At 42.3% G+C, this 25832-nt stretch overlaps 2 protein-coding genes across 2 annotated transcripts in view; one reads left to right on the top strand and one right to left on the bottom strand.

The window, feature by feature from the left end:
- WDR12 (WD repeat domain 12) overlaps positions 1-11001 on the top strand; it is a 33896-nt gene extending 22895 nt beyond the window's left edge. Inside the window, exons 8-13 of the mRNA XM_082260764.1 lie at positions 3142-3227; positions 3498-3638; positions 4033-4138; positions 6625-6757; positions 8058-8130; positions 10750-11001. Of these exons, the coding sequence (XP_082116890.1) occupies positions 3142-3227; positions 3498-3638; positions 4033-4138; positions 6625-6757; positions 8058-8130; positions 10750-10827 (617 nt within the window). The 3' untranslated portion in view covers positions 10828-11001. The remainder of the gene's footprint in view (positions 1-3141; positions 3228-3497; positions 3639-4032; positions 4139-6624; positions 6758-8057; positions 8131-10749) is intronic.
- Positions 11002-24886: 13885 nt separating this feature from the next.
- MPP4 (MAGUK p55 scaffold protein 4) overlaps positions 24887-25832 on the bottom strand; it is an 85955-nt gene continuing 85009 nt past the window's right edge. Inside the window, exon 22 of the mRNA XM_082260577.1 lies at positions 24887-25270. Within this exon, the coding sequence (XP_082116703.1) occupies positions 25085-25270 (186 nt within the window). The 3' untranslated portion in view covers positions 24887-25084. The remainder of the gene's footprint in view (positions 25271-25832) is intronic.

The following is a 25832-nucleotide window of genomic DNA, read 5'->3' as shown; positions in this document are numbered from 1 at the left end:
AGATAAATCAGGTCTGACCCCAAGTCATCCGCTTTGGAGAGACACAGTAGGGCTTCCCTGGTGTCCTGGATTTCCCAGCGCCGAAACTCTGCAGGACATCCAAAGTCCCTCTCCTCCAAGGCCTTCCACTGCAAGCCCGGGCCACTATAGTCCTCACCTTCCGGCATATTGTCGTCAGCCATCCAGTGGTCGTAGCTGGTGGCATACCACTTTAGTGCCCGGTAAGCTTCATCCAGCCACATCTCCTTCCAAATCAGGTTCCACAGCTCCGTCACCCACTCATCCAGGCGTTGCTCTCCTAGGAAAGGTAACTGCAGGGCAACGTATACCTGGAATCGCTGTTCTTTGCTGGGAAGGTTCTCTCTCCGCCTCCACTGCACATCCTCTAAGGCAGGGGTGGGGAACCTATGGTTCGGGGGCCGTATGCGGCCCCCAAAGTCATCTGGTCTGGCCCCCCATGCAGCTGAGTCTGTGTCTCTCAGCTGATCTGTCAGAATGGAGCCGATGCTTCCTGTATAGTTCCTGCTCCGTTATGACAGTCTGAGTGTGTCACAGGCGGAGTGATATCAAATGCACTCCGCCCGTGACCAATACAGGAAACATCACCTCTTTCTCCAGCGTGGCGCTGCTACACATCTCCTAGCCAGCATTTCCCGCCAGCAGCACACACAGCAGTACCAGCCAGAACCAGCACTACCAGCCAGAGCCAGCAGTACCAGCCAGAACCAGCCGTACCCACAGCAGAACCAGCAGTACTAGCCAGAGCCAGTAGTACCAGCCAGAGCCAGCTGTACCAACAACAGTACCAGCCAGCAGTACCTACATCACAGTACCAGCCAGCAGTACCTACATCACAGTACCAGCCAGCAGTACCTACATCACAGTACCAGCCAGCAGTACCCACAGCAATACCAGCCAGCAGTACATGCCAGCAGTACCAGCCTGAGCCAGCAGTACCAGCCTGAGCCAGCAGTACCCGCCTGAGACAGCAGTACCAGCCAGCAGTACCCACAGCACAGTACCAGCCATCAGTACCAGCCTGAGCCAGCAGTACCCACAGCAGTACCAGCCAGCAGTACCTACAGCACAGTACCAGCCTTAGTCAGCAGTACCAGCCAGCAGTACCAGCCAGCTGTACCCACCAGCTGTACCCACCAGCTGTACCCGCCAGCTGTACCCGCCAGCTGTACCCACCAGCTGTACCCACCAGCAGTACCTGCCAGCAGTTCTTTTCAAAACTTACCACCACAAAAAAAGTCATCTGCGCTCCAGACTTACCAATGCAAACCTGGAAACCGTTGCGAGTAGCAACATCATCAATACCAGCTAACATCACACACCTCACCAAAGAGAAGCAGTTGCAGCCATCACATTAGGGGTGAGTTAATTAAATGTTTGACCAAATATAACAGGCTCATTTTTAAGGTGATAATTTCGTACGGCCCCCGAATGGTTTTATGAATACCCAAATGGCCCTTGGCAGAAAAAAGGTTCCCCACCCCTGCTCTAAGGCCTCATACCACATTTCCTTTCGAGTGAAATCTCTCCAGTCCAGTATGGCTTCCTCTGATACAGACCCATCCTGTTGGACCAAGTGTTGCTTCAACCTCCAGCGAAACTCCTCCTCATATGGGGACGCTGCATCTTTAGGCGTTTTCTCCAATTGCCGTATTTCTGCCATCCTCTGCTCATGTTGCCGCTCTCGTTCCCCCCTCTTGTCATTCTAGTTCTTTCTCTTGTCGCTCTAGTTCTTTCTCTTGTCGCTCATCCTGCAGCTGTATGTCTCTAATGGCATTCTGTATGGCGGTCTCTGATGGGTTAGCACCATATAATGCCAACCGCTCTCGAACTCGTTGCTGGAACAAGTCTTTAACTGACCGGGGTCCTGCATCACCACCCCTCTGATCCATCTCGGCTAGCTCACTGATCAGGGTGGCCTTGTTCTTCGTCCCACCGGTCCCTCCACGGCTCTCAAGTAAGTCTTTCAGCGTGGCTCTGCTGCATAGCTGGTCATTGACTGTGGTGGTTTGGAGTGTCCCAGTAACTGGAGAGCAAAACCGCTGGACCTTCAGAGCACATGCGCCGCTGGTGTCAGTGGCTGCATGCATGGCGAACCGTGCAGGTTTAGGAGATATTCATTTTACCTACAGGTAAGCCTTATTATAGGCCTACCTGTAGGTAAAATTTTAATGGCGGAGTATACTACTGCTTTAAGCAGGGGGACACGTCTGGCATTGCAGGATTTGAGTCCCTGGCGGCGTAGTGTGTTACTGATGGTAGCCTTTGTTACTTTGGTCCCAGCTCTCTGCAGGTCATTCACTAGGCCCCCCAGTGTGGTTCTGGGATTTTTGCTCACCGTTCTTGTGATCATTTTGACTCCCACGGGGTGAGATCTTGTGTGGAGCCCCAGATCAAGGGAGATTATCAGTGGTCTTGTATGTCTTCCATTTTCTAATAATTGCTCCCACAGTTGATTTCTTCACACCAAGCTGCTTGCCTATTGCAGATTCAGTCTTCCCAGCCTGGTGCAGGTCTACAATTTTATTTCTGGTGTCCCCTTCGACAGTTCTTTTGTCTTGGCCATAGTGGAGTTTGAAGTGTGACTGTTTAAGGTTGTGGACAGGTGTCTTTTATACTGATAACAAGTTCAAACAGGTTACATTAATGCAGGTAACGAGTGGAGGACAGAGGAGCCTCTTAAAGAAGTTACAGGTCTGTGAGAGCCAGAAATCTTGCTTGTTTGTAGGTGACCAAATACTTATTTTACGGAGGAATTTACCAATTAATTCCTTAGAAATCCTACAATGTGATTTCCTGGATTCTTCCCCCCCCCTTCTGTCTCTCATAGTTAAAGTGTACATATGATGAAAATTACAGGCCTCTCTCTCCTCTTTTAAGTAGGAGAACTTGCACAATTTGTGGCTGACTAAATACTTTTTTGCCCAACTGTGTGTGTGTGTGTGTGTGTGTGTGTGTGATAAATATATATATTGGTGTGTGTGTGTGTGTGTGTGTATGTGTAAATATGTATTTTTATTTTATAGAATTGTTGACTGGCAAAGTTTTTTAATTTTGATCTTGGGGTTTGTAAGCACTCTACATAATGATTTCTTTGATATTTCTTTTTTTTTATTTTTACAGTGCCCACAGATGAAGAAGATGAAGTAGAGGACAACCCAAACCGTCCAAGAAAGAAGCAAAAAACTGAACAGCCTGGCCTAACAAGAGTAGGTTTATAGAAGATGGCAGATATTCATAAATGCTGGTTATAATCCTTAAAAACTACATAAGGACACAATACTTCTATTCAGGGAATATTATGTATTGAATACTATAAAGTCTTCTGTATGGGTTTATTATCTTTTGTTTTGTGCCTCAAAGAGTAGGAAAAAAAATGTAGGCATAATAATAAAATACATTTTCTAAGAGAATTGACATTTCTGTATTTATGGAACAATTTGCATATTTTGGCACTGATCTGGGCACATTTCTTTTAGACTCCCATAGTCACCCTTTCTGGTCACAATGAAGCTGTTTCCTCTGTGTTATGGTCTGATACTGATGAGATCTGCACTGCGTCATGGGATCACACGATCAAGGTTTGGGATGTTGAAGCTGGAGAGGCCAAATCTACGCTGGTAAAAACAAACAGGAAGCTGCTTTAATTTTAACAGTATAGAGACAGTATATACATTTTTGTCATTGTTTCTTAAATTGTGGAATCGTGGAACAAGTATTTGGGCTGTGTTTGATAGAATGAAAAGACTTAAAATTAAAAAGTTTGTCCTGGCAAATGTAGGCGGAACCTCAAATGATTATTGTAAGCTTTTAAAGCAAAACTCCAGCCTAGTATAATGAAAATGTATGAATTGCACAATAATATTGTTAACACTTGTTCCCAAGAAGTGTGTGTGTGCGCGCACGCGCGCGCACGTGCGTGTGTGTGTTTTTTATGGCTTTATTTTAATTTCTGCTTAGAAGTTTGGTACAGGAAAGTACAATTTAAAATACCATTTGTAATATATCTTCCAGACAGGAAATAAGGTATTTAACTGCATCTCTTACTCGCCACTGTGCAGACGCCTTGCATCTGGAAGTACTGACAGACATGTGCGACTTTGGGATCCACGGACTAAAGGTAAGCAGCCATGACACAATGGAAGATCATATCATTAAAAGGATAAGTTCACTTTTTGGAAAAAAAATTATAAATGCACATTTTATTGCAGGTAAAAGTGCATTTATTGCCCTGTAAAGCATTGCATTAGCAGATCGCTGGTGCTATGCAGGCCTCCAGCAGATCTGGCAGTATATCTGCTTGACCATACATCCCATATCGGTAAGCAGATACAATCTGACAGGAAGCATGAATGAACTACCACGGCACTCCACAGCGCCATGGTAGTTCATTGAAAACTACAAGCCCACAGCCGCAAAGGCTGCCGGACCTTGTCGTTTTACATGCACAGAGCCCTGTCAATGAGTGATGTGGCCGCTAGCTGTCACAGCGGGAATCGGTGAGGTGCAGGGGGGGGGGGTGGCGGGGGGCGGTCATGTTTAATGTTCCACCCATATTGAGGGTGTAACATGTTATGAAATGCAGGGGCGTAACTACAGGGGTTGCAGGGGTTGCAATCGCTACCGGGCCCCATGCTCCAGGGGGCCCGGTAGCAAAACAGTGGGTGAACCTCTAGGATCTCAAAGGTCACACTTGCGACCGGGCCCTGGCATTTCACCACTATGGGGAGGCCCCAAGATTGCAGGAAGGGGGCCCACTGCAGAACTTGTGAAAGGATCCTGATGCGGGACCATAATAAAAGGCCATGCAATGAGAGTAAAGAGCCCCAGGATTAGTGGGAAGAGCCCCGGGCTTGAAGGGAAGGGCCCCGACCAGGGGTCTGGGGGGCCCTTCATTGTTTCTTGCATCGGGGCCCTGAAGGTTCTAGTTACGCCTCTGATGAAATGTGAACTTATCCTTTTAAACCTGGCTGGTGGGAGGAGCCAGCAGGGTGCTGTACATGGCTTTTTGAAAACATCACAGCACTCTGCCTCTGGATTCCTCAAGAGTCCTGAACAGTTGGCTGGCTCTTGGTAGGAGTTTTTTGCAAATCACAAAACCTTGATGGTTTGACATCTAGATGACTGGGCAATCCTAGACAGGCTGCATTTGCACGTACAGTCATGGAGACTTCTCACGTGTGTGCGTTACCTAAGGGAGGCTCTTTTCTGTTAGCTTTTTTTTTTCTGATATAAATAAAAAAAAAAAAACACATACAAAAGAAATGTTGCAGCACAGAGTACACTTCAATACAATGAAAATAGTACAAAAGCGCAAAATACATTCTTGACTATGCACAATAGGCATAAGGTAGGCTCTTTACCATAGGAGATGGTGGAAATTTGAATACCAGAGAGACAAAGACCCTTTGAGACGTTATGTTTACTACAATACTCTTTGGACTTTTTTGCTGTGTGTGGGGGTGTTTTTTTTTTTTTTTTGGGGGGGGGGGGGGGTCTTCCAGAGAATAAGAATATTATCTGAATTGTAGTTTGCACAATAAATGTTCCAATTTTTCTTTGTGCAGTCTACTTGTCACTATGAAATTTAAATCAAAGTGACCTAATGCAATCATTTTATGTTTCAAGATGTCTGCACATACTGACTTTTTGCGTAAACACCCCGTATTTATCCTGGAGCCTTCTTTCCAACATATGTGCTATACTGTATGCAAATGTTAACTTGAAGTTGCCAGGGCGAGCTCTGTAGCACTTCACTATCCAGTGGAAATACCAAGTGTTCGTCCATCTACATATCCATGTATCCACCTATAAAAAGGCATGCACTGTGAAAATCCGATGTCATAGAATAGGTCATCATACGGTCAGTATGCGCCTTCTGCTTGGTTCACATATATGCAAATTGGATGTGTTTTTTGAACTCCATGGATTTTCATTGAAGCTCTGACACCCTACTATATATTGGCCAACACTGAAGTTGGAGTGGTGACAAAAATATGGTCCTGAGCCTTGCAAATTGCCATCAGAACTGCATAAAAAAATGCATCTGAACTGCTGAACAAATGGACCAGACAAGTGTGAACCCAGCCTTATACTTGTCTGTAACTTAACTTCCGTTAGTCTTCCAGGACAGCAGGTTCCTGCCCTTATGCTTTAGTTCTTATTATTGACCAAACTTCAGAAGCATCTACTTTTTAAAGTGTATTCTTGGTGATGCATTTCCCTTTAATGGTGAAAGAGGTGCCTATCTCTCATATGCTGTCTTGGAAGACTCTTGGAAATAGTTACTGGGAATTTTACTTTAACGGTTGTATGATAAGGGTGGGGGAGTCCAGAGTCCAGCTGTAAATGGGCTTGAAGAAAATAGGTTTTCCAAACTGTTTTGAATGGTCAGCTAACCTCTGTTTTCAGATTTTCTATTTCAATACTTTATCTATACAAAAGAAGCGCAAACACGTGATGTAAGAAGCAAAGAATATAAGCTATGTGATTAGTTTTAAATGAAGATGTGTAGACCTTTTGTAAAAATAAAACTTGTTGTGTGTCCATAATGACATGGTGCAGAGAGTATTGACAGTGACTCATCTATATAGTTTTCTTTTGCAGATGGTTCTCTTGTTTTGCTCTCTTTGACGTCACACACAGGGTGGATCACTGCGGTAAAATGGTCACCAACTAATGAACAGCAACTTGTGTCTGGATCTCTTGATAATATAGTGAAACTTTGGGACACCAGAAGGTATATTCTTTGGGGTTACTGTCTGGGGAGTCAAGTAGCAAAGTTATGATGTATTATACACTGTGGTGGTACCTAGTCAGCAGTATTTTACAGGTCTGAGAATGCAATGGGTAAACCAATGACTGATGCAGGGCTGCAGTTACATTTTTTTTTTTTTCATCTTTCATTATTTAGTAGCGATTTCCTAAAAAAGGCAAAAGGATCATAAGGTTAAATTGTTGGCACATGTCTGTTTCCCGCATCATCCCAAGCACAAAAAAAAAAACTCACCCCCCCCCACTGACAGACTCGCAGCTCTCCTGTGCAGCTCCATGCATACCTCAAGTCATCATGACACTGAGATGGCAGCTGCTGGAATCTCTTCTTTCCCACACTTCCCTTACAAAGTCATGTGATACCTTTTCAAAGGGCTTAGACGTCTGGAACAGACCACCTCCCTGTACATGACCCATGAGTGCTATGATAATGTCTGCATGGAGCTGCAATGGGGAGTGATGAATCTTTGTGCTTACAAACTTGTGTTCTCACAACTAATAGCCAGGAGCAGGGAAACCTTGGGACTCTAAACCAGTGCAAACGGCATACACCAGGTACTTCTTTCCTACTCACCTCACCCTTAGTCACAAAGCCTCCCTTCCCTGTCACCTTAGGTCACAGCTTTGAAAAAAAAAAAAAAAAACTAGAGCTGAGACAGATATATTTAGTGATCCCTACATCACTTGTTTCTGTGTTGCATAGTAAGGGCTCGTGTAGACGGGAGTTGTTGTGTTTTTTTTTTTTTTTTTTTCTTCATTTTAAACATAGGTCTGCAGGTTACAGTTGAATTCAACAGCATTTGAAACATAGGTCTGCAGGTTACAGTTGAATTCAACAGAGTAGAGTAAATGACCGTTTAGAGGCTGCATTTGATTTGCAATACATTTTGTTGAATTTCTTTAAATGCAGCATGCTTTGTTGAAGTGTATTTGAATTGCAGGCAATGAGGGGCCTTTTCTTGTAAAAGGCTTTGTTTTGCATTCCATTTTTTTGCATGAATGGAGGGAGAAGGCCATATTTGACAAAAATGCCTAAGGGTTATCTAATATTGTATATACATAAAAGGGAACGTTTTGTATGTACATGCTTGAACAGTGATGTTGAGCGACGACTCGCAGTTTTTGAAAGGGTTGTCTCAATGATCTAGAACTGAGATGATTTTTCTTTTGTCTTGCAAATATATTGAAAAATCAATTTAGTATTGTTTTCTACAGAATCCTAATTTTCAAAAAGAGAAGATAAAATCCCTATCTTGTTCTTTCAGTTGTAAAGCTCCTCTTTATGATCTAGCTGCTCATGAAGATAAAGTTCTTAGTGTCGACTGGACAGAAGCTGGGGTAAGATCAGTGCACACTTTTTATTTCCTTTTTAATTACTTTTCCTGTCTTTTTAATTTAGTTTTAGGACTCATTCGGTGGGCAAATAAACCTGTCCTCCATGCAGAGCCGCAGGCAGGTAAACATGGGTGTACTTGCGCGCTGCTATTGAGTACTAAGAGACTACAAAATGTACAAAGCGGATCGCACACACCTATACACACTCTCTAAACGTGTATCAATGTGCAAAATTGTATTCAAAAGTGGTGTCGTGCTCCAAAATGCTAATATGCTAGTATACCACTAAATCTGTTTGCATAGCAATTTTCAGAATCGGCATATCATATCAAACCATGCAAAAGTCTATAAAGTGTCCCTTGGTATGAATTTGCTTGCATATGCTCAATCTTTTATAAATATACAGGCTTGTGTTGACATATTCAAAAGACTGCTTCCTTAATTAGTGTTCACCACTATGTGCTCCTATTGATAATCCCCTCATCCAAAGTGCCCTCACCTGGGGATAAGACCAACCATAGAGAACATAAGTCTGTATGCATTTTTTTCCCCTCTCTGGGGGATCTGTTTGATGCTGTTTTACTCCTTTGGTGGCAATCTTGAGTTTAGAATCCTCCTTCTCTTACACTTATCTCTATATGCCCAAATCATAAAGCAAGAAAGCTGGACATAGTGCTTTATCTTTTAAAGCACTATAATCCCCTGAGGAAACCACATGACCCTGTGGTGTAACACGTAGGGGAGGGGCCAATCTGTTATCATGCTGAGGCGCAGATTATGAGCATACCATGGTAATACTGTCTGAAACCAGCACTGTCAGGACTGAATGCTTTTAGTGTGGTGCACTCGAAGCACCAAGAAAATGTGTGTTTTTATAGTTAGTGTCTAATAAACTAGTTGTTTTAAAAGATAAAGCACTGTCCAGCTTTCTCTTTATGATTTGGGCGTATGGAGATAAGTGTAAGAGAAGGAGGATTCTAAACTCAGATTGCCACCAAAGGAGCGAAACGGCATCAAACAGATCCGCAGAGAGGAACAAAAGCACACATAGACCATTGGTTGGGCTTATCCTCCCGATGAGGGGATTATCGCTATTGTATGTGGATGGTTGGAGCACATAGTGGTGAACACTAATAAGGAAGCAGTCGTTTGAATATGTGAACACAAGCCTGTTTTTTATGTAATATTGAGCATATGCAAGCCAATCCATACCCAAGGACACTTTATAGACTGATGCATTGTTTGGTTTGGTTTGTTTTGTTAATGTTTGTTGTATATGGTTTGATATATGCTGATTTGGAAATTTGCAATGCAAACAGATTTAAAGGAATACTAGCACATTAGCATTTGGGAGCGCGACACCACTTTTGAATATAAACTTTGACATGAATGTGAATGTGTGTCCCTGAAGCCACTTTGTGTGCATCCACTTCTTTGGGTTGCCTGCATGTAGCTACGTGGTGGGTGCACATGCATCTGCCAGTGGTTCTGCATGGAAGACATGCTTATTCGCAACTGGATGAGCCCTTCTTGTCAATTTTCTGAAAAAAAGCTTGTTTATGTTTGAAAGAGGTACATTTTAAAATGAACCCGTGAACAGGCTATGAACAATTAGACCTGACACATTTTAAATGAACAATAAATTATCTTTAAACAGGACCCTTCTGACCTGTAGCTGCAGGTACTGTGGATAAATTCATCCTTTAATTTACAACAGAAGCACTTAAATTGCAGCTTATCGCCCCTTGCTTTGGCAGCAGGGATCTAACCGCCTTCCGATGTAAACCAGATGCTGTAAGCTCTTCAGAATGGGACTGGAGCTCCTCTTTTTAGAGTGTCTGTGAGATTTTTTAGAATTAATTGCTTAACTTCAGCTACAGAGTTGAGAGAGGGATATTTTTAACACTTAAAACTGGCTAAATATTCATGGCCTGGCCACTGGTTCATTTTAGATTTCAATATTTTTATTAAGTTCTAAGAAAAGATCACAAGAATACAAAAATACAAAAGGACAATCAGTCCATGACCATGAAACAAAATCACAAACCGGAACCATTCAAAACTGTAGACATAGAAATGAAGATGGTTGAGCAATAGCACAAACTGTAGCAAAAAGTGCAGCCCTCCATGCCAACCAAGTCAACATAGGCTGGTCTGGCCTTGCCACCCTCCCTCTGGCGCCCCCATGGGAACTTACTGCGCCCGAGGGGGAGAGCGGCCCCTGACCCCCCAACCTATTACATTACTATTAACAAGGGAGGCGTCCAACATCCGCAGTTCCACAGGAATTGCCGCCTGTGGACCAACCGCACTGGTTCATTTTAATATCAATTTCAGGAATACATGGAACTGCATTGCTGGCAATAATGACAGACGGTAAAAACATTGATTTCTATATACTGTATATTCACATCATACTTTGCTACATGCCTAAGAGTATTATTCAGTAAAATAATGTAGTGAGGATGTGCATACTGCTGCAACCCATAGCACCCAGATGTCAGCGTACTGTAGTGTGATCATTTGGTTGCCGTTTGTTACCTTGCTTTATTGCTGATTATCTGTTTATGTGAGCTTACTGAGACTAATAATTTTTTTTTTTTTTTTCTGTTTTTACCAAAGCTAATTTTAAGTGGAGGAGCAGACAACAAAGTGTACTCATACAGATATACAGCACCACCTTCAGACGTGGGAGCATGAACTTCATCTATCTAGTCCTATACAATGGTAGCATAGGGATTTATTAATTGTACAAAATCAGATGCATATTAACTTGTTAAACTTGTTATATACCTGCATTATATTTGTACAGAATTAAATTGTATGTTTTATTTGCTGCTACATTTTTGTAAATTAAAATACAGCTTCTTTTTATTCTAGTGTGAATGTTGTGTTTTTTTCCTATAATTAGCATATTGTGTAAATTATAATATTTAACACATTGATTAGGGTAAAGAACAAACTGCCATTATAGAAAACTACGGTAAACAGAAAATAATAAGCTGTACATGTAATATTAGAAATGTTTTCATTTAATATGGAACTTCAGCTCCATCCTGAAGCCTCCCTTGACTTTTATTTTACTCCTGCTCCTTGGCAGTGGTGTTCTCCTTTGACTAAGCTGCACATAACATGATGTGTGAGCCCCATTCCATTTAAAGGCTAGGTTCACCTTTTTTTTTTTTTTTCTAAACTCCCAGCTTGCCTTTGTACTAATATACCATTAAAGCACCTCTGTTGGGGGGGGGGGCCTTTCTCTATTTTCTAGGACAGCAAGCCTTAGGCCTCATTTTTAGAGCTGTTCCTAGGGGCATCAGGTGTTTTTTTTTTTTGCCTCTAAACGCCCCTGTGTGTTAGCCTATTTGTCCATGCACATGTAGGCTTTTAGCAATGCTTAGTGGCAGGGAAAAAAAACCACATAGCTAGTGTGTCCAGGAGTAATGGAGTTTGGGCAGAAAAAAACACTTGAAGCTGCTCAACGCGCCTAAAAAGATAGCACTAAAGCAAAATTTAATTTCAATGGCCAGAATAAATGATTTATTCTAAATAAACAAAATTAATTAATGTCCAAAAGTTGGATGCCTGTAAAAGCTAGTAATTCTAGCACGAGGTGTTTGTTTTCTATAGGTTTACAAACGTACAGACCTTCCTAGTCTAGCATTGTTCACCTGAGGCTGCTGGTTTAATCAATAAGTCTTACGATAGAATAAACTTTGGGTCAGCCATCCCCAAAGTCCTAGTTTCTCATGTGGCCCCTTCAGGAAAATTGCCCACCCCTGCTATAGAAAGTTTAGGGAAATCTCCAATTACTACACTGATCTGCAGAGGTTCACATGAACTGTGATGAGACCTCTGATCATGTAGGACTAGATTAAAAGTAGGTGATCAAGCAAGAAAATTTCAAGTGCCTTTTTTCTCATGTCAAATTTTGCATTCATTCTGTAGTTCTCTGGGTACGCAGAGAAGCATACAAAGGAATGCAAGGTATCGTGTATGTAGATGAAACATTGTCATGATTTTACCCAGTTCAGCTTTGGATGTACGTAGTACAGTCTATCAGCTTGTGTGCATTTTTGTTTAGCCAGTTCTCGGCTTGATACAATAGTGATGAGGCAGCTCTATAGTTGCCAATCGCTTTCATAGAACTGGCAGCCCGGTGCCTCCCGCTGGTGCCAAGAGACCGAGGTAAATCCATGAAATTCAAAACAATGAAACCAGAAGTGATGTCATTTCTGGTTTCAGATCCCCTATTTTCTGGGCAATACAGCCAGGAACACACCTAACCGACCCTTCTCCTTGTCGCTTAGTTTGTGTTTCCCCTACAGTGAAACATTTTTTTTTTCTGTGACCTGAAGAGGCAGGTTCAGCAACGACGGTGAAGGCCACACTCTACCTGCACGGCTTCTCACAGGTCGCCCCAGGATACAGGCAGTCAGCCACAGTGGTGGTCCCTCCAGAGCCTTTGGCCTGCTCTTCAGCAGGGGTCTCCTCCGGTCCTCCCGGCCATTCAGCAGGATTTTGCATTCGGCAGGAATTCTAAAAAAATGCCGGACAGCGCGCTCCAGGCCTCGCTTTACAGGAAAGGCGGAGCATGCGCAGCACGACCCAGAAGAGGGAAGCAAGTGCGGAGGAGACGCCGGACCCGCATGGCGGCGGTAAGGCAGACTCTCCAGCCACAAAGAGCCAGGAAGCTGCCAAAGAAATGAAGCCTGCCGCATCCCACCTCATGGAGGAGGTGGTTGGTTCAAGTGGCTACAGGCAAAAGCAGATCGGAGCCCGTTTTCTTTTCTGATTGGGGCTGATACCAGTGTCAGGTTTAGTCTCTGGTAGCTCCCATGCTCTCCCTCAGCGGGGCCTGTAGCCAAGTTCTGATAAAGCACACCCTGTATCTGCTGGCACTAGCTCCTCTAAAAAATGTGGTAATTGCGGAGAGAGACTGCCTAGGTCTCACACCAAGCCATTTTGTTATAGGTGTTTTAAAAACTGGCTGTTAAGGAGGCCTCAGGGTTGATGAAAGATTTCCTTAAGTCTATGCAGGAGGAAATGCTAGCCACTATCCAGTCCTTCCGCACCTCTGTAGCTTCCCCTCAGACAACAGAACCGGGTGAACTAACCCCTAAAGAGGCCCTTTATTTTCAGGAGAGTTTACTTTCCAAGGCAGGCCCATCTTATTTTCTGCCTGGTTTGCAAGGTCTCCCACCCCCCACACCTGCTTAAGCAAGGGAAGAGGAAGACCTAGGGAACGCAGAAAGTCAGGCTAAGTCTCAGCTTAGCTCTGGGGAGGAGGTTGATGTGCACCCAGATAGTGAGGTAGAAGAGACCAAATTGAACAGAAATCTGTTTGGTCTGGAAAATCTGGAGGGACTCCTTCAAGCTGTTTATGCTACAGAAGAAATCCCAGAACCCCCCAAGGAAACCTCGGCACGGGAAAGATGTATAAAGAACTGGTTAAAAACCAATCCAAGGTATTGCCTGTTCACCAATACTTGGAAGATTTAATTCTTCTAGAATGGCAGTTTCCTGAAAATCCCTAAAGTCCTAAATTGAACGCCTCCCTGTCTCAAGTAACTAAGAGGTCTAACCTCTCTTTTGAGCTCACAGGGAATATCAGATGTCATGGACCGTAAGTCAGAATCTCTGTTAAAGAAAGCCTAGGATGCCAACCCATCCACCATGGCTCCAGCACTGGCTGCAACCTGCTTGGCTAGGAATGCAGATTTCTGGATAGAAAGGCTTACAAAGCACCTTTCCCAGGGAAATAAGTCTCAGCACCTGCCAGATTCCCTTTCATAGGGAGTTCTAGGGAAGGCTGTCGCCTACTTGGCCGATGCAGCAGCTGAGTCAGTGATGGCCTCCGCTAAAACTGGAGCTCTCATTAATTCAGCGAGGAGAGACATTTGGGTTAAAGCTTTAAAAGGCAAATTTATTTCAAAGGTGAAGCTCTGGGCTACCTTTTGAAGGATCCTTACTGTTTGGCTCCGGCCTGGATGAATTATTGTCCAGATCCTCTGAGAAAGGGAAGAAATTTCCTAGCAAACCCAAAAGGGCTCTAGAGAGATAGGAAATTTTTTTGTGGCCCCCAGGGGCAAGGTCAACAGAGAGCCAAGAAAGAGCCCAATAAGAAGTGGGGCTTTGGTAGAGGTAGGCAAAGGAATAATTTGCACTTCCCCTCTCCAGGCTCAAGCGCCAAAGATACTAAGTGATGCCAGAGTCAAAGTGGGGGCAGATTCTCATTTAATTTCCCAATGGGAGGAAATTTCAGTCAGTCTATACATTCATCACCTTATTCATAAAGGCTACCGCCAGGAATTTTCTTCCATACCCCCACTAGAAGTGACTTTATCTCATCCTCCAAAGGATGTACTAAAAAGAGCCATGTAACAAATAAAATTTGATCTGAAGCATCACAGCAGAAACCTCCATCCCTGGAACTATATGCAAAAAAGAAAAGGGGGGGCACTGGGACTTTGAATGAGGTGAATGCTGTCTCAAAATAATCCAATTGGATAGTAGGTAACCAAATACTAATTTATTAGTGACTACATGATCAGCACAATCACGCAGTACATGTCAATATACAAGACATATTGGTCAATAAATAGACAGGCCAAGAGGGGCAGGGACATGGATACCATGGAGAGAAAAAAAACATCTCACGTGTTTGTGTATAAGCATGTATGTGTATAATGCATATCACATCAATATATTGGCTATTCTCTGCTTTCTCCTTTTTTTTTTTTTTTTTTTTTGTTATTGCTGGATTTTTTGTCATATATGGTTCACATGGCACTTTTGGTGTATTTCCTTTTCAATTGACCTTTTCACATATACCACCAATTTCTGACTATGTTTTTAATAGAATATGTATACAAATGATATGGACACTATACAGGGAGTGCAGAATTATTAGGCAAATGAGTATTTTTGAGGATTAATTTTATTATTGAACAACAACCATGTTCTCAATGAACCCAAAAAACTCATTAATATCAAAGCTGACTATTTTTGGAAGTAGTTTTTAGTTTTAGCTATTTTAGGGGGATATCTGTGTGTGCAGGTGACTATTACTGTGCATAATTATTGGGCAACTTAACAAAAATCAAATATACAGTATACCCATTTAAATTATTTATTTTTACCAGTGAAACCAATATAACATCTCAACATTCACAAATATACATTTCTGACATACAAAAACAAATCAGTGACCAATATAGCCACCTTTTTTTGCAAGGACACTCAAAAGCCTGCCATCCATGGATTCTGTCAGTGTTTTGATCTGTTCACCATCAACATTGCGTGCAGCAGCAACCACAGCCTCCCAGACACTGTTCAGAGATGTGTACTGTTTTCCCTCCTTGTAAATCTCACATTTGATGATGGACCACAGGTTCTCAATGGGGTTCAGATCAGGTGAACAAGGAGGCCATATCATTAGCTTTTCTTCTTTTATACCCTGTCTTGCCAGCCATGCTGTGGAGTACTTGGACGCGTGTGATGGAGCATTGTCCTGCATGAAAATCATGTTTTTCTTGAAGGATGCAGACTTCTTCCTGTACCACTGCTTGAAGAAGGTGTCTTCCAGAAACTGGCAGTAGGACTGGGAGTTGAGCTTGACTCCATCCTCAACCCGAAAAGGCCCCACAAGCTCATCTTTGATGATACCAGCCCAAACCAGTACTCCACCTCCACCTTGCTGGCGTCTGAGTCGGACTGGAGCTCTCTGCCCTTTACCAATCCAGCCACAATGTTTTTTTCTCTCCATGGTATCCATGTCCGTACCCCTCTTGGCCTGTCTATTTATTTATTTGACCAATATGTCTTGTATATTGACATGTACTGCGTGATTGTGCTTCATCATGTAGCCACTAATAAATTAATATTTGGTTACCCTACTATCCAATTGGATTATTTTGAGACAGCATTCACCTCATTCAAAGTGTCCCCCTTTTCTTTTTTGTAAAAAGAAGAGCCCTTTTGTATGGGATTCAAGAACTGGCAGAATAACTAGTGATAGTTCCCGTACCAGAAGACCAGCTTTACCAAGGCTTTTTACTCCCACGTGTTTGTGGTACCCAAACCCTTGGGAAAATACCGCCTTATCATAAACCTCAAACTTAAGTTCCTAGAGTACAAGAATTTTTCAATGGAAGGTATTTATACAGTCCGCAAAAACCTGTTGAATGATGTGTTTATGACTACTGATCTCAGGGATGCCTACCTGCATGTTCCAATTCATCCGGAACACCAGGCCTTTCTGAGATTTGCAGTGGTTACTGAGGAAGGGACAGATCATTGGCAGTTCAGGGAACTTCCCTTTGGTCTAGCAGCCAGTCCAAGGATTTTTACCAAGATCCTGGCGGAGGCCTATCTTTATCTCCAGGGAATAGGTTTGATTCCTTACCTGGACGATCTACTCATTTTTGGTCCATCAGTGGACCAAGTGAGATCCAACCCCAGGAGGGTGCTGACAGTCCTACAGACGCTAGGCTGGTTGATCAGCACAGAAAAGTCATCCCTGGAGCCTGGGCAGGTTCAGACCTATTTAGGGTACCGGATAGACTCACTGTACAAAGTCTTTTCCTTCCAAGGGAAAAGGTGGAGAAGGTAGTCTCTTCAGTAAAAAGGTTGGTGGTCGCCCCCTCGTGCTCCAGGAGAGAGGTCCTGAGAGTTCTGGGGCTCATGTCAGCCAGCATCCCAGCAGTAGCTTGGGCACAGCTACACTCAAGAGACCTTCAATTCTTCCACCTTTCCTTCTGGGACAAAAAGGTCTAGTTCCTGGACGAAAGGGTAATTCTCACCCCTCAGATAAAAACATCCCTGAAGTGGTGGTCAATTCAAAGCAATTTAGAAAAGGGCAGACCTTGGGGTCAGTGGAACCCTCTGAAGGTCACCACAGATGCAAGCACCTGGGGGGGCTCATCTAGAAGGAGCCCAAGCTCAGGGCATCTGGGACAAGGAAGTAGCCCAGGCCTCCTCCAACTTCAGAGCAGTGGGCGAAGCCCTAAAAGCTTTTTCGAGAGTTCCATTTCAGGCATGAAAATTCAGGTCTGCTCCGACAATGCTACAACAGAAGCTTACCTGAATCACCAAGGGGGTACCAGGTCAAGACCCCTGTTGGTACTAGCCCAGGAAATCCTAGGCTGGGCCGAAGAAAGAGTGATCTCCCTGTCGGCCATTCATATAAAAGGGGAAAGCAACTGGGAAGCAGATTTCCTCAGTCACCATCCAATAAGAAAAGGAGAATGGGAGCTAAATCCCAAAGTATTTCAGACAGTAGTCCAAAAATTTGGCTGCCCAGAAGTAGACCTATTTGCCAGCCTACAAAACAGAAAGGTAAAGAGATTATTTTCCGTTTCATGGGAAGGAGGCATGTTAGGCCTGGATGCTCTGGCCCAAACATGGCAGTTGGAGATAGCCTATGCCTTTCCCCCTCTAACTCTTTATACCTCAAGTTTTATAGGAGCTCAGTCATTCTCGGGCCTTCGCCTCCTCCTTATTGCGCCTTGGTGGCCAAGGGGGGCATGGTTTGCGACCCTGAAAGCGTTATCGGTAGTACCTCCTCCTTGGGAGCTTCCGAACCTCCCAGACCTGCTATTGCAAGGACCAGTTTGACACCCCAGGCCGGAGTTCTTCCAGTTGACAGCGTGGTTAGTGAGCGCCAGATCCTTAGATTAAAGGGCTGCTCAGATAGACACACTCCTCCTGAGCAGGAAACCAGTAACGAGGAAAATATACTTAGAAGTTTGGAAAACATTTTGTACTTTGCGTAGGCATAAGCAAATTTCTTCCGCCTCTGTCCCCATAATCTTAGATTTCCTACAAGATGGGGTAGAGAAGGGTGTGGCGGTTAACACCTTTGGGTACAAATAGCAGCTCTCTGTCTTTCTAGATGTGAGACTTGCAAAATAACCTTTAGTTAGGATAATTGATGGCCAGGAATTAACTAGAGACATGTTCCCTCCTTGGGACCTGATTAGGGTTCTAGAGGTGTTATCTAAAAGCCCTTTTGAACCTATAGAAGAGGTTCCCTTTAAGTTTTTGCCCCTAAAACTAGCCTTCCTATTAGCTGTCATGACAGCCAGAAGGGTAGGGAACTTACAAGGTCTTTCAATTAAAGAACCATTTATGTTGATCTTCCCAGATAGGATTATTCTCAGGCCAGATCCCCTATATCTGCCCAAGGTAGCATCTTCCTTTCACAGGAAGCAGGAAATAGTTTTACTATCCTTCTGTGATGATCCTAGGAATGAAAAGGAAATGAAATTGAATTGTTTAGATGTGAGGAGATGTCTCCTCACTTATTTACAGAGGACCAGGGAGTTTAGGAGATCTAATCACCTTTTGATCCTCTACTCTGGACCAAGAAAAGGACTGCAGGCGTCAAAACCTTCAGTCTCCAGGTGGATTAGGCAAGCCATTACCATGTCTTATGAGGTTTCTGGTGTTCCTGCACCAGCAAAGCTGAAAGCACACTCAACAAAGCAACATCCAGGGCCAAAAGAACGAGAGATTCCTGGGAACAGATTCGCAGTGCAGCCAGCTGGTCCAGCCATGACACTTTTCTGAAGCACAACCGAGTGGAGGTGCTGTCTCAGCAAGACCTAGTCTTTGGCCGAAAGGTACTACAGGTGGTGGTCCCACCCTAAGGTAGGCCTGTGGTTACTTTTATTATCCTCACGTGTTTGCCGTCCTGGGAGGTGATAGAAGAAAACCGTCCATTAGACATACCGGTAACGGTGTTTCTACGAACCTTCCAGGACGGCAGGCCTACTTCCCGACCTGTTAAAAGGGTGAGGAAAAAATGTAAACAATAGGTAGTAAGTACCTAAGTAAATATAACTCCCTTATGAATCGGTTGGAGAACTACTTTTTTTTTTTACAACTGAGGGACAAAGGGGGAAGGGTGGGGCCTTTTAACAGCTTTGAACTGATTGTGTTTCCTGTAGGGTGGAGCCTCTCATCTCTCACGTGTTTGCCGTCCTGGAAGGTTCGTGGAAACACCATTACCGGTAAGTCTAACGGTGGCTCTTTGCTTGCCTTTGTCCAGCCCTTGGGACACTATTCCATCCACAACTGACACTAATGATGGGGTGCTATTCCTGCTACTAGTATCAACAATAGGCCACTTTTCCTTGCAACACACTTTATTACACACAGCGCACATACAACACATTATAATACACACAGCACACATACAACATACTATAATACACACGCAACACACTATAATACAGCGTACATACAGCACACACACAACATGCCATATTACACACAGCGCACATACACCAAACTTTATTCCACACAGCGCACATACAACACACTTTAGTACACATGCCATAATACACACAACACATATACATAACACACTATAATACAGCATACATACAGCACACACACAACATGCCATTTTACACATACAAATCTATGTATGTATGGTAGCTATACACAGAATGATTCCTTATATGATCATATTGATCGATTTACTGTCTGGGAGTAAAATACATTTAAAAGATTGAAAACCTTTTTTGATGCATAATTTAATGATCATGATGATCTACTTTCATGCAATTCCCATCTTGGCAGATCAGAAAAGAGCCAGACTACCCTATTTTCCAGCGTATAAGACGACTGGGCGTATAAGACGACCCCCAACTTTTCCAGTTAAAATATAGAGTTTGGGATATACTCGCCGTATAAGACTACCCCTCTTCCAATGCACACGCACACCAAATAAAAATGAAAAAAACATCCGATTTGATTTCAATATGGTAACTTTTATTCAAATGCTTAACTGTCACTTATAAACATAAGGCTGTTTGTCATCAAACATGTAAACATAAAACAGTGCCTAAAGCTGAAACCCATGGGAGCTGCCATACTGTTTGTTTTCTAAGCTGTCAACCTTGAACTGATGATGATAGGAGGAAGATAGCAAACAATAGAGAGAAAGCAAGGGCCGGGCAAGTCCCTGACGAATTAGCAACGCCCATCATAACTGCAAGCTACGGTACCGTATTTTTACAGGTTTTGCTGGCTTGACAGTTTCACTTTAAAAGCCTTCAAAATCCTCCTGTTCGTCATCTGATATCATAAGTACATCAATAATATCTTGTGATACATTTGTAAGGCAGTCATCATATGGATCGAATTCTGTATCAGATGGTGTGGTCTCAGCTTCGGCTTCCTCTTCATCTTCATCGTGCCATAAGTAGTCGTCCTCCATACCATCTAATGAATTTGATATGCCACACTTCTTGAAGGACTTGATTACCGTTTCTGCATCAATATCATTCCATGCTTTTATGACAAACTTGCACAAAACATCCAACTGTGGAGCACGCATGTTTCCTCCTTTTGTGTATGACTTTTCGCCGCTAACCATCCATTCATTCATTCCACTGTTCTCGAATGCGGTCTTTAAATGGCTTGTTTAGGCACACATCTAGTGGCGGTACCAAGGATGTCAATCCTGCAGGAATAACTGCTGCATCTGTGTTTAGTCTTGCAAGCCTTTGTTTGGTGCTGGGAGTTAAATGAGCCTTGAACATATCCCACACCAGTAGACTACGTTTTTCATTAAGTCCACCTGGTCGCCTGCTCCATACATTCTCATGCCATAGCTTTACCCCTTCTTCATCCATCCAGCCTTTTTTCATTCACATGTACAAAACAACCAACAGGGAACTTGAGTTTCGGCATTGTTTTTCTTTTAAAAATTATCATTGGTCTCAATTTGGCGCCATCAGCTGTGCATCCTAGTACCACGGTAAAACTGGACTTCTCATGTCCTGTTGTTTTAATTAAAATAGTTTTTTCACCTTTTTGATGGACAGTTTTATTTCCAACCATATCAAAATTCATTGGAGTTTCATCCATATTTCCAATACTACTTAATGCATAGCCATGTTTAGTGCACTGTTGTATTACGTATCGATGGAAACTATTTACCTTTCTATCAAGATCTGCAGGTAATTTGTGGGCAATTTTCGTCTTCTGCCTCAGCACCATATTATGCCTTGCCATGAATCTAGTACACCAGGATATAGTGGCTTTAAATCTGTTGCTGTGATCTGGGTTAGATTTGGCCCACTGAAGTGCAAACAAACGTATTTGATTACGTGTCACTATATGACCATTTTGGCGATGCTCATTAACCATATCTACTACATGTTTTTCAAGTTCTGGCCAATGTGGGGTGCCTCTTCTTAATGCACACTTACCCCTTGGCATACTATTTAATGCTTTTTCATTTGCTTTCCAGTCCCGAACCATCTTTTCTGTTACTCCATATTGTCTTGCAGCAGCGCAGTTATTATGTTCCATGGCAAAGTTTACAACTTTAAGTTTGAAACTGGCTTCATATTTCTTTCTTCTTGATGGAGGTGGAGCCATGATAGGGTTTTGACTGTTGGACATGCTTGTATACTGTATACTGTACTGCTATGTTTTGCTATAATGGCTGCTTGTAAGCTTTGATTGGTTCTCCCTGCCTGCCCAGCCCTCCCTGTCTCAGAGATTATGGTATTGCCCAGGGTATAAAGCAGTGATGTGACCAGATAAAGGAGTGATTTTATATTTTATCTTTTATACCGGTATTTCACCTTAAATTTTATATTGTACCTGAATAATGAAATATCTATTTCATTATTCAGACAACGCTATATCTCCACCAATAACGGATATACATTTACTATTTTGTTTTAATTTTTTCTTTCACTTGAATGCTTTATCAGATGCCTATTACTTGAAATGTTTTGTTGATGAAACACCTTTATGCAAATTTTACATTTGTTCTTCTATTTGTACTTGAATATATTTTTCAATAAACGTTTATAATCAAAAAAATTTTATATTGTACCGTATATACAGTTGGGAAACATCATTTTATTTTATTCCACTTAATTTATACCCCTTTATCTGGTAATAATAGATGTGACCAGATAAACCCGCCTCTTTCACCTGTCTGGCCCCTGCCCTGCTTGTACCGTAGTCTATGACACAGGACTCCCTGTCAGAGTTGGTATCCCCGCCGCCGGATCTTATCGCGCATGCGCACCTACACCGCTTCAGGCCTCAGGAGCGAGACGCAGGGACGGACGCCGATAAGAAGGTAGGATACCAGAGCGGGCGGGTCAGACGGGTGAAAGGCATGTTTTTCCCGATGCATCTGGTCACATTGCTGCTCTCTCCATACCCCGGGCATACCACGGATGTTTTTTGAGACCCCCCCCCCCCCTCCACCGCATATTCTAATTCGGCGTATAAGACGATATCCGGCGTATAAGACGACCCCTGACTTTAAAGAAGATTTCCAGGGGTTAAAAAGTCGTATTATACGCCGGAAAATACGGTATTTTTTCTGCATGTAGATGTTTTTACTTTTAATGCAAGTTTAGAATTTTTTTTTATCGAATCCTGTATGTAGCAGCAGTACGAAAGCAGCAGCTGAGGGGAGGTCATTAATAACTGCAGAGCCGAGCAACAGGCATATATGACCTGTGGAGAGACGTTTTAAGAGGGGCCAACAGGATCTAGTCTGATGAACAAGGGCGAGCCAGAGGAGTGTTGGAGTGCTTCTAGACCACCTAATTTAGGGGTCCATATCTTAAGGTTAGAGGCCCGGTGTGCTATGGTGTCGGTGGAGGAGCACTTTTTCATCTATAGTTTATAATGCGAACAAACTTTGGGTGTCTTCTATATATTGTATATTTTTATTAAAACTTGTCTCCAGTGGTGCCCTTAAAGTCGACAAAAGAATGTTTTTAATTTGTGGATCCCACTCCGAGGAAGGTCTGGAATAGGACATGTTAAGAAGTAATGCCACTTTTTTTTCGCTTCTGAGTTTTCCTACTGATTGCAAGAACTGGCCTTTGTATTGGTTGTTGGCACATTGTGTGCTGCTATTACCCCTTTGATCTAAAAGACCCCTGCTCTCCCCATAAAGAACTGTCACTTGCTATCACATAGGGGGCTTGCTAGAAAAATGAATTAAAAGTGTTTAAAAACACAAAATATAACAAAATTAAAAAAACAAAAACAAAAAACTCAAAATGTAAAAGCCCCTCCACATACATGCACATAGGTGCACATGCATGCATAAACAACATTTGCACAGCACATTAGGTACTGTCATGGCTGCCATAGTAAAAGTAATAATTCTAAGGACACTATTTATGGTTAACTCTAATGAGCTGTAAAGATTTTTAAATTGTCAATATTGGGGTTTGTATTTTTCTGCCTTCTACCAGGCATAGTTTTATGGCTTGCGATGTTCATTATCTATTTACTCAATAAAATTTTATCTTTTAAATAATAAGTTCACCTTTTAAAAAAAATAATAAATGCACATCTTTTTTTGCAGGTAAAAAATGTGCGTTTTTTTTTTTTTTTTAATTGGGAGCCTGTAAAGCTTTACACCCATAATCAGCAGATCACGGCTGTAATGCAGGGCTCTTGCAGACTGTCTGTGTAAGGCAGTTACACACTGACAGGAAGCATCAATGAACTACCTAAAACGCTCAACATTCATTGAGAACTACAAGCTGACAGCTGCATAGTAGTTTTCCCATTTACAATACTCTGTGAATGAATGACGTGGCCAGGTGGGTGGAGTCCCGCATGGCCTTGTCTTTTAAAATATTGTTTTTGCAACTACTGGCCTTCGTTTTTCAGGTCCTCTGTTTTTAGAAAATATAGAATGTTTTGAAGTAATCTTTGGGGCAACAATGTGCATTTTAACGTATGCAAAAATTGAAGTTAAACTTTTTATTGTTTTAAGATTTTTTATTCCCTGGCATGAATATTAATAAAATATTCAAATAAACAATACCTTAACCTGCTAATATTAGTATTCATTTTATAATTATGATCGAAAATAATTTTGATACATACAGAAGGTAGGTGTGAAAATAATTTGTGCGCCACTGCTGCTGTGCTCTCTTTCCTGCTGCATTAGAAGAGTGATGCAAACATGAATGTCACAGTCTAATAGAAAAATAGATATTGTTCAGAAACTCCCTACCACCCTTTAACAACTATGGAAAGAAAAAAGGAATTGATGGGTGCGCCTGCTTGGAGATACGTTTTCAATTCAGGCAGTCTTGATGGGTGAAGTGCAGCCCGACTGGTAATTGATGTCACAATGCACAGAAGAAGAAAAGGCGCCACTCAGTGAAGCAGATGTAATATATTTAATGACACACATGAAAACTTACAAAACTCAGCTCAATCTAACTAAGTCCCTCTTCCCAAGGGTCATCCCCCGGCTGCTGGCAGCTTCGAGGATGGGAACACCGTGGATCCGGAAGGCCACCGAGCCATAATGATAGACTTTTGCCTCCATGTAAGTTTCCATGTGTGTCATCAAATATATTACATCTGCTTCACTGAGTGGCGCCTTTTCTTCTTCTCTACCCTTTAACAACTATGATGAGCAGTTATCAAGTCCACAATTTAGATTTTTTTCGGCGCATACATTTCTGCAAGTAAGGTCACTGCTGCTATGGAGTTGTTACTGGTTAAAATCCTCTGACCAACTTTATTCAAGATAATACAATATATTGTTTTGGAGTGGCCTCTATTGCAAAAAATTACCAAAATATTTTTTGTGAAAGAAAAGTGTTTGTTTATCTCTATGTAAACTGATTTATTCCTTTTTTTTTTTTTAAATGCTCAATTTAAAGCCCAACTCCAGGAATTTTCACAAAAATTACTTTTGCATTAGACTTACATGTGACTGGGATGTGGTCAAATGATGATGTCATCAAGCATTGTACATTAGGAAGGCAAGGGCCCGCCCAAGACCTGGTGCTGAGGAGAGCGGTGGAGCAAGAACAAAAGGTAAGGCTCAACCGCAAAGGTAGGTTTTTGGTAATTCCTGGAGTTGGGCTTTAACAAATTGATACTAAGCATACAATTGCTATTAATAACTATATTAGTGTCCGATTTTGGGGTTTCAAGAATCAGAGCAGATCCAAGATGCTGGAATCCATTGTGGCTCATCCTGAGCACGGCGGACTATGGACAGGAGTTGGACACAGGCTGACTGCAGATCATCATTAATCAACACTTGGTCAAAATATTGTCCAAACTGTGCCTCCATTTTCTTTGCTGACTCTTCAATCTCCTGGAAATCTTCTTCCTAAAAAGGCATTTTTTTTTGAGTAAACAAAATTAATCCAAATTAGTTCATTTCAAATGAATGGAATGTTACCTTATAAACACAGAAGTACAGAAATGCTTAGTGCTAGTATAAGGTATTGTAGACCTAAATACTATGGTAACTCCGATGTGTTTGTGAAATTCCCAAATGGAAGTTTCTGTTAAATTTTACACACTGTTTTTACTCAATAAAGCATATGATAAAATATTTGATTGACTATTTGAATTTAGAGATAAGTCAAAGCAAGGGCCCCTAGACCACTCAAAGCTACATGACACAAAGTGGGGAATCAATGCATAATGCCTCCACAAAGATCCATCCCAGACATATGTATCTTATGATCTATAAAAACACAGGGATCCAAATTGGTCAGGTATTTGCACAGACAAATTTAGGGAAGTGTACTGACTTACCGGTTGCTTTTAGTTTTGTTTATTAATATTGTATTATTTTTGTAATCAAAGTTTTTGAAGGTGAGACTGCTGTTTGTCCTCATATTAGAATTACTTTGGTGGGTTTCTTTCCCACACTTAGGTAAATT

Source organism: Pelophylax lessonae (genome assembly GCF_965119305.1).
Source record: "Pelophylax lessonae genome assembly, chromosome: 6".
NCBI classification, from domain to species: Eukaryota; Metazoa; Chordata; class Amphibia; order Anura; family Ranidae; genus Pelophylax; species Pelophylax lessonae.
The sequence above is the reverse complement of the archived record's forward strand: the minus strand, read 5'-3'. Positions and strand labels throughout refer to the sequence as shown.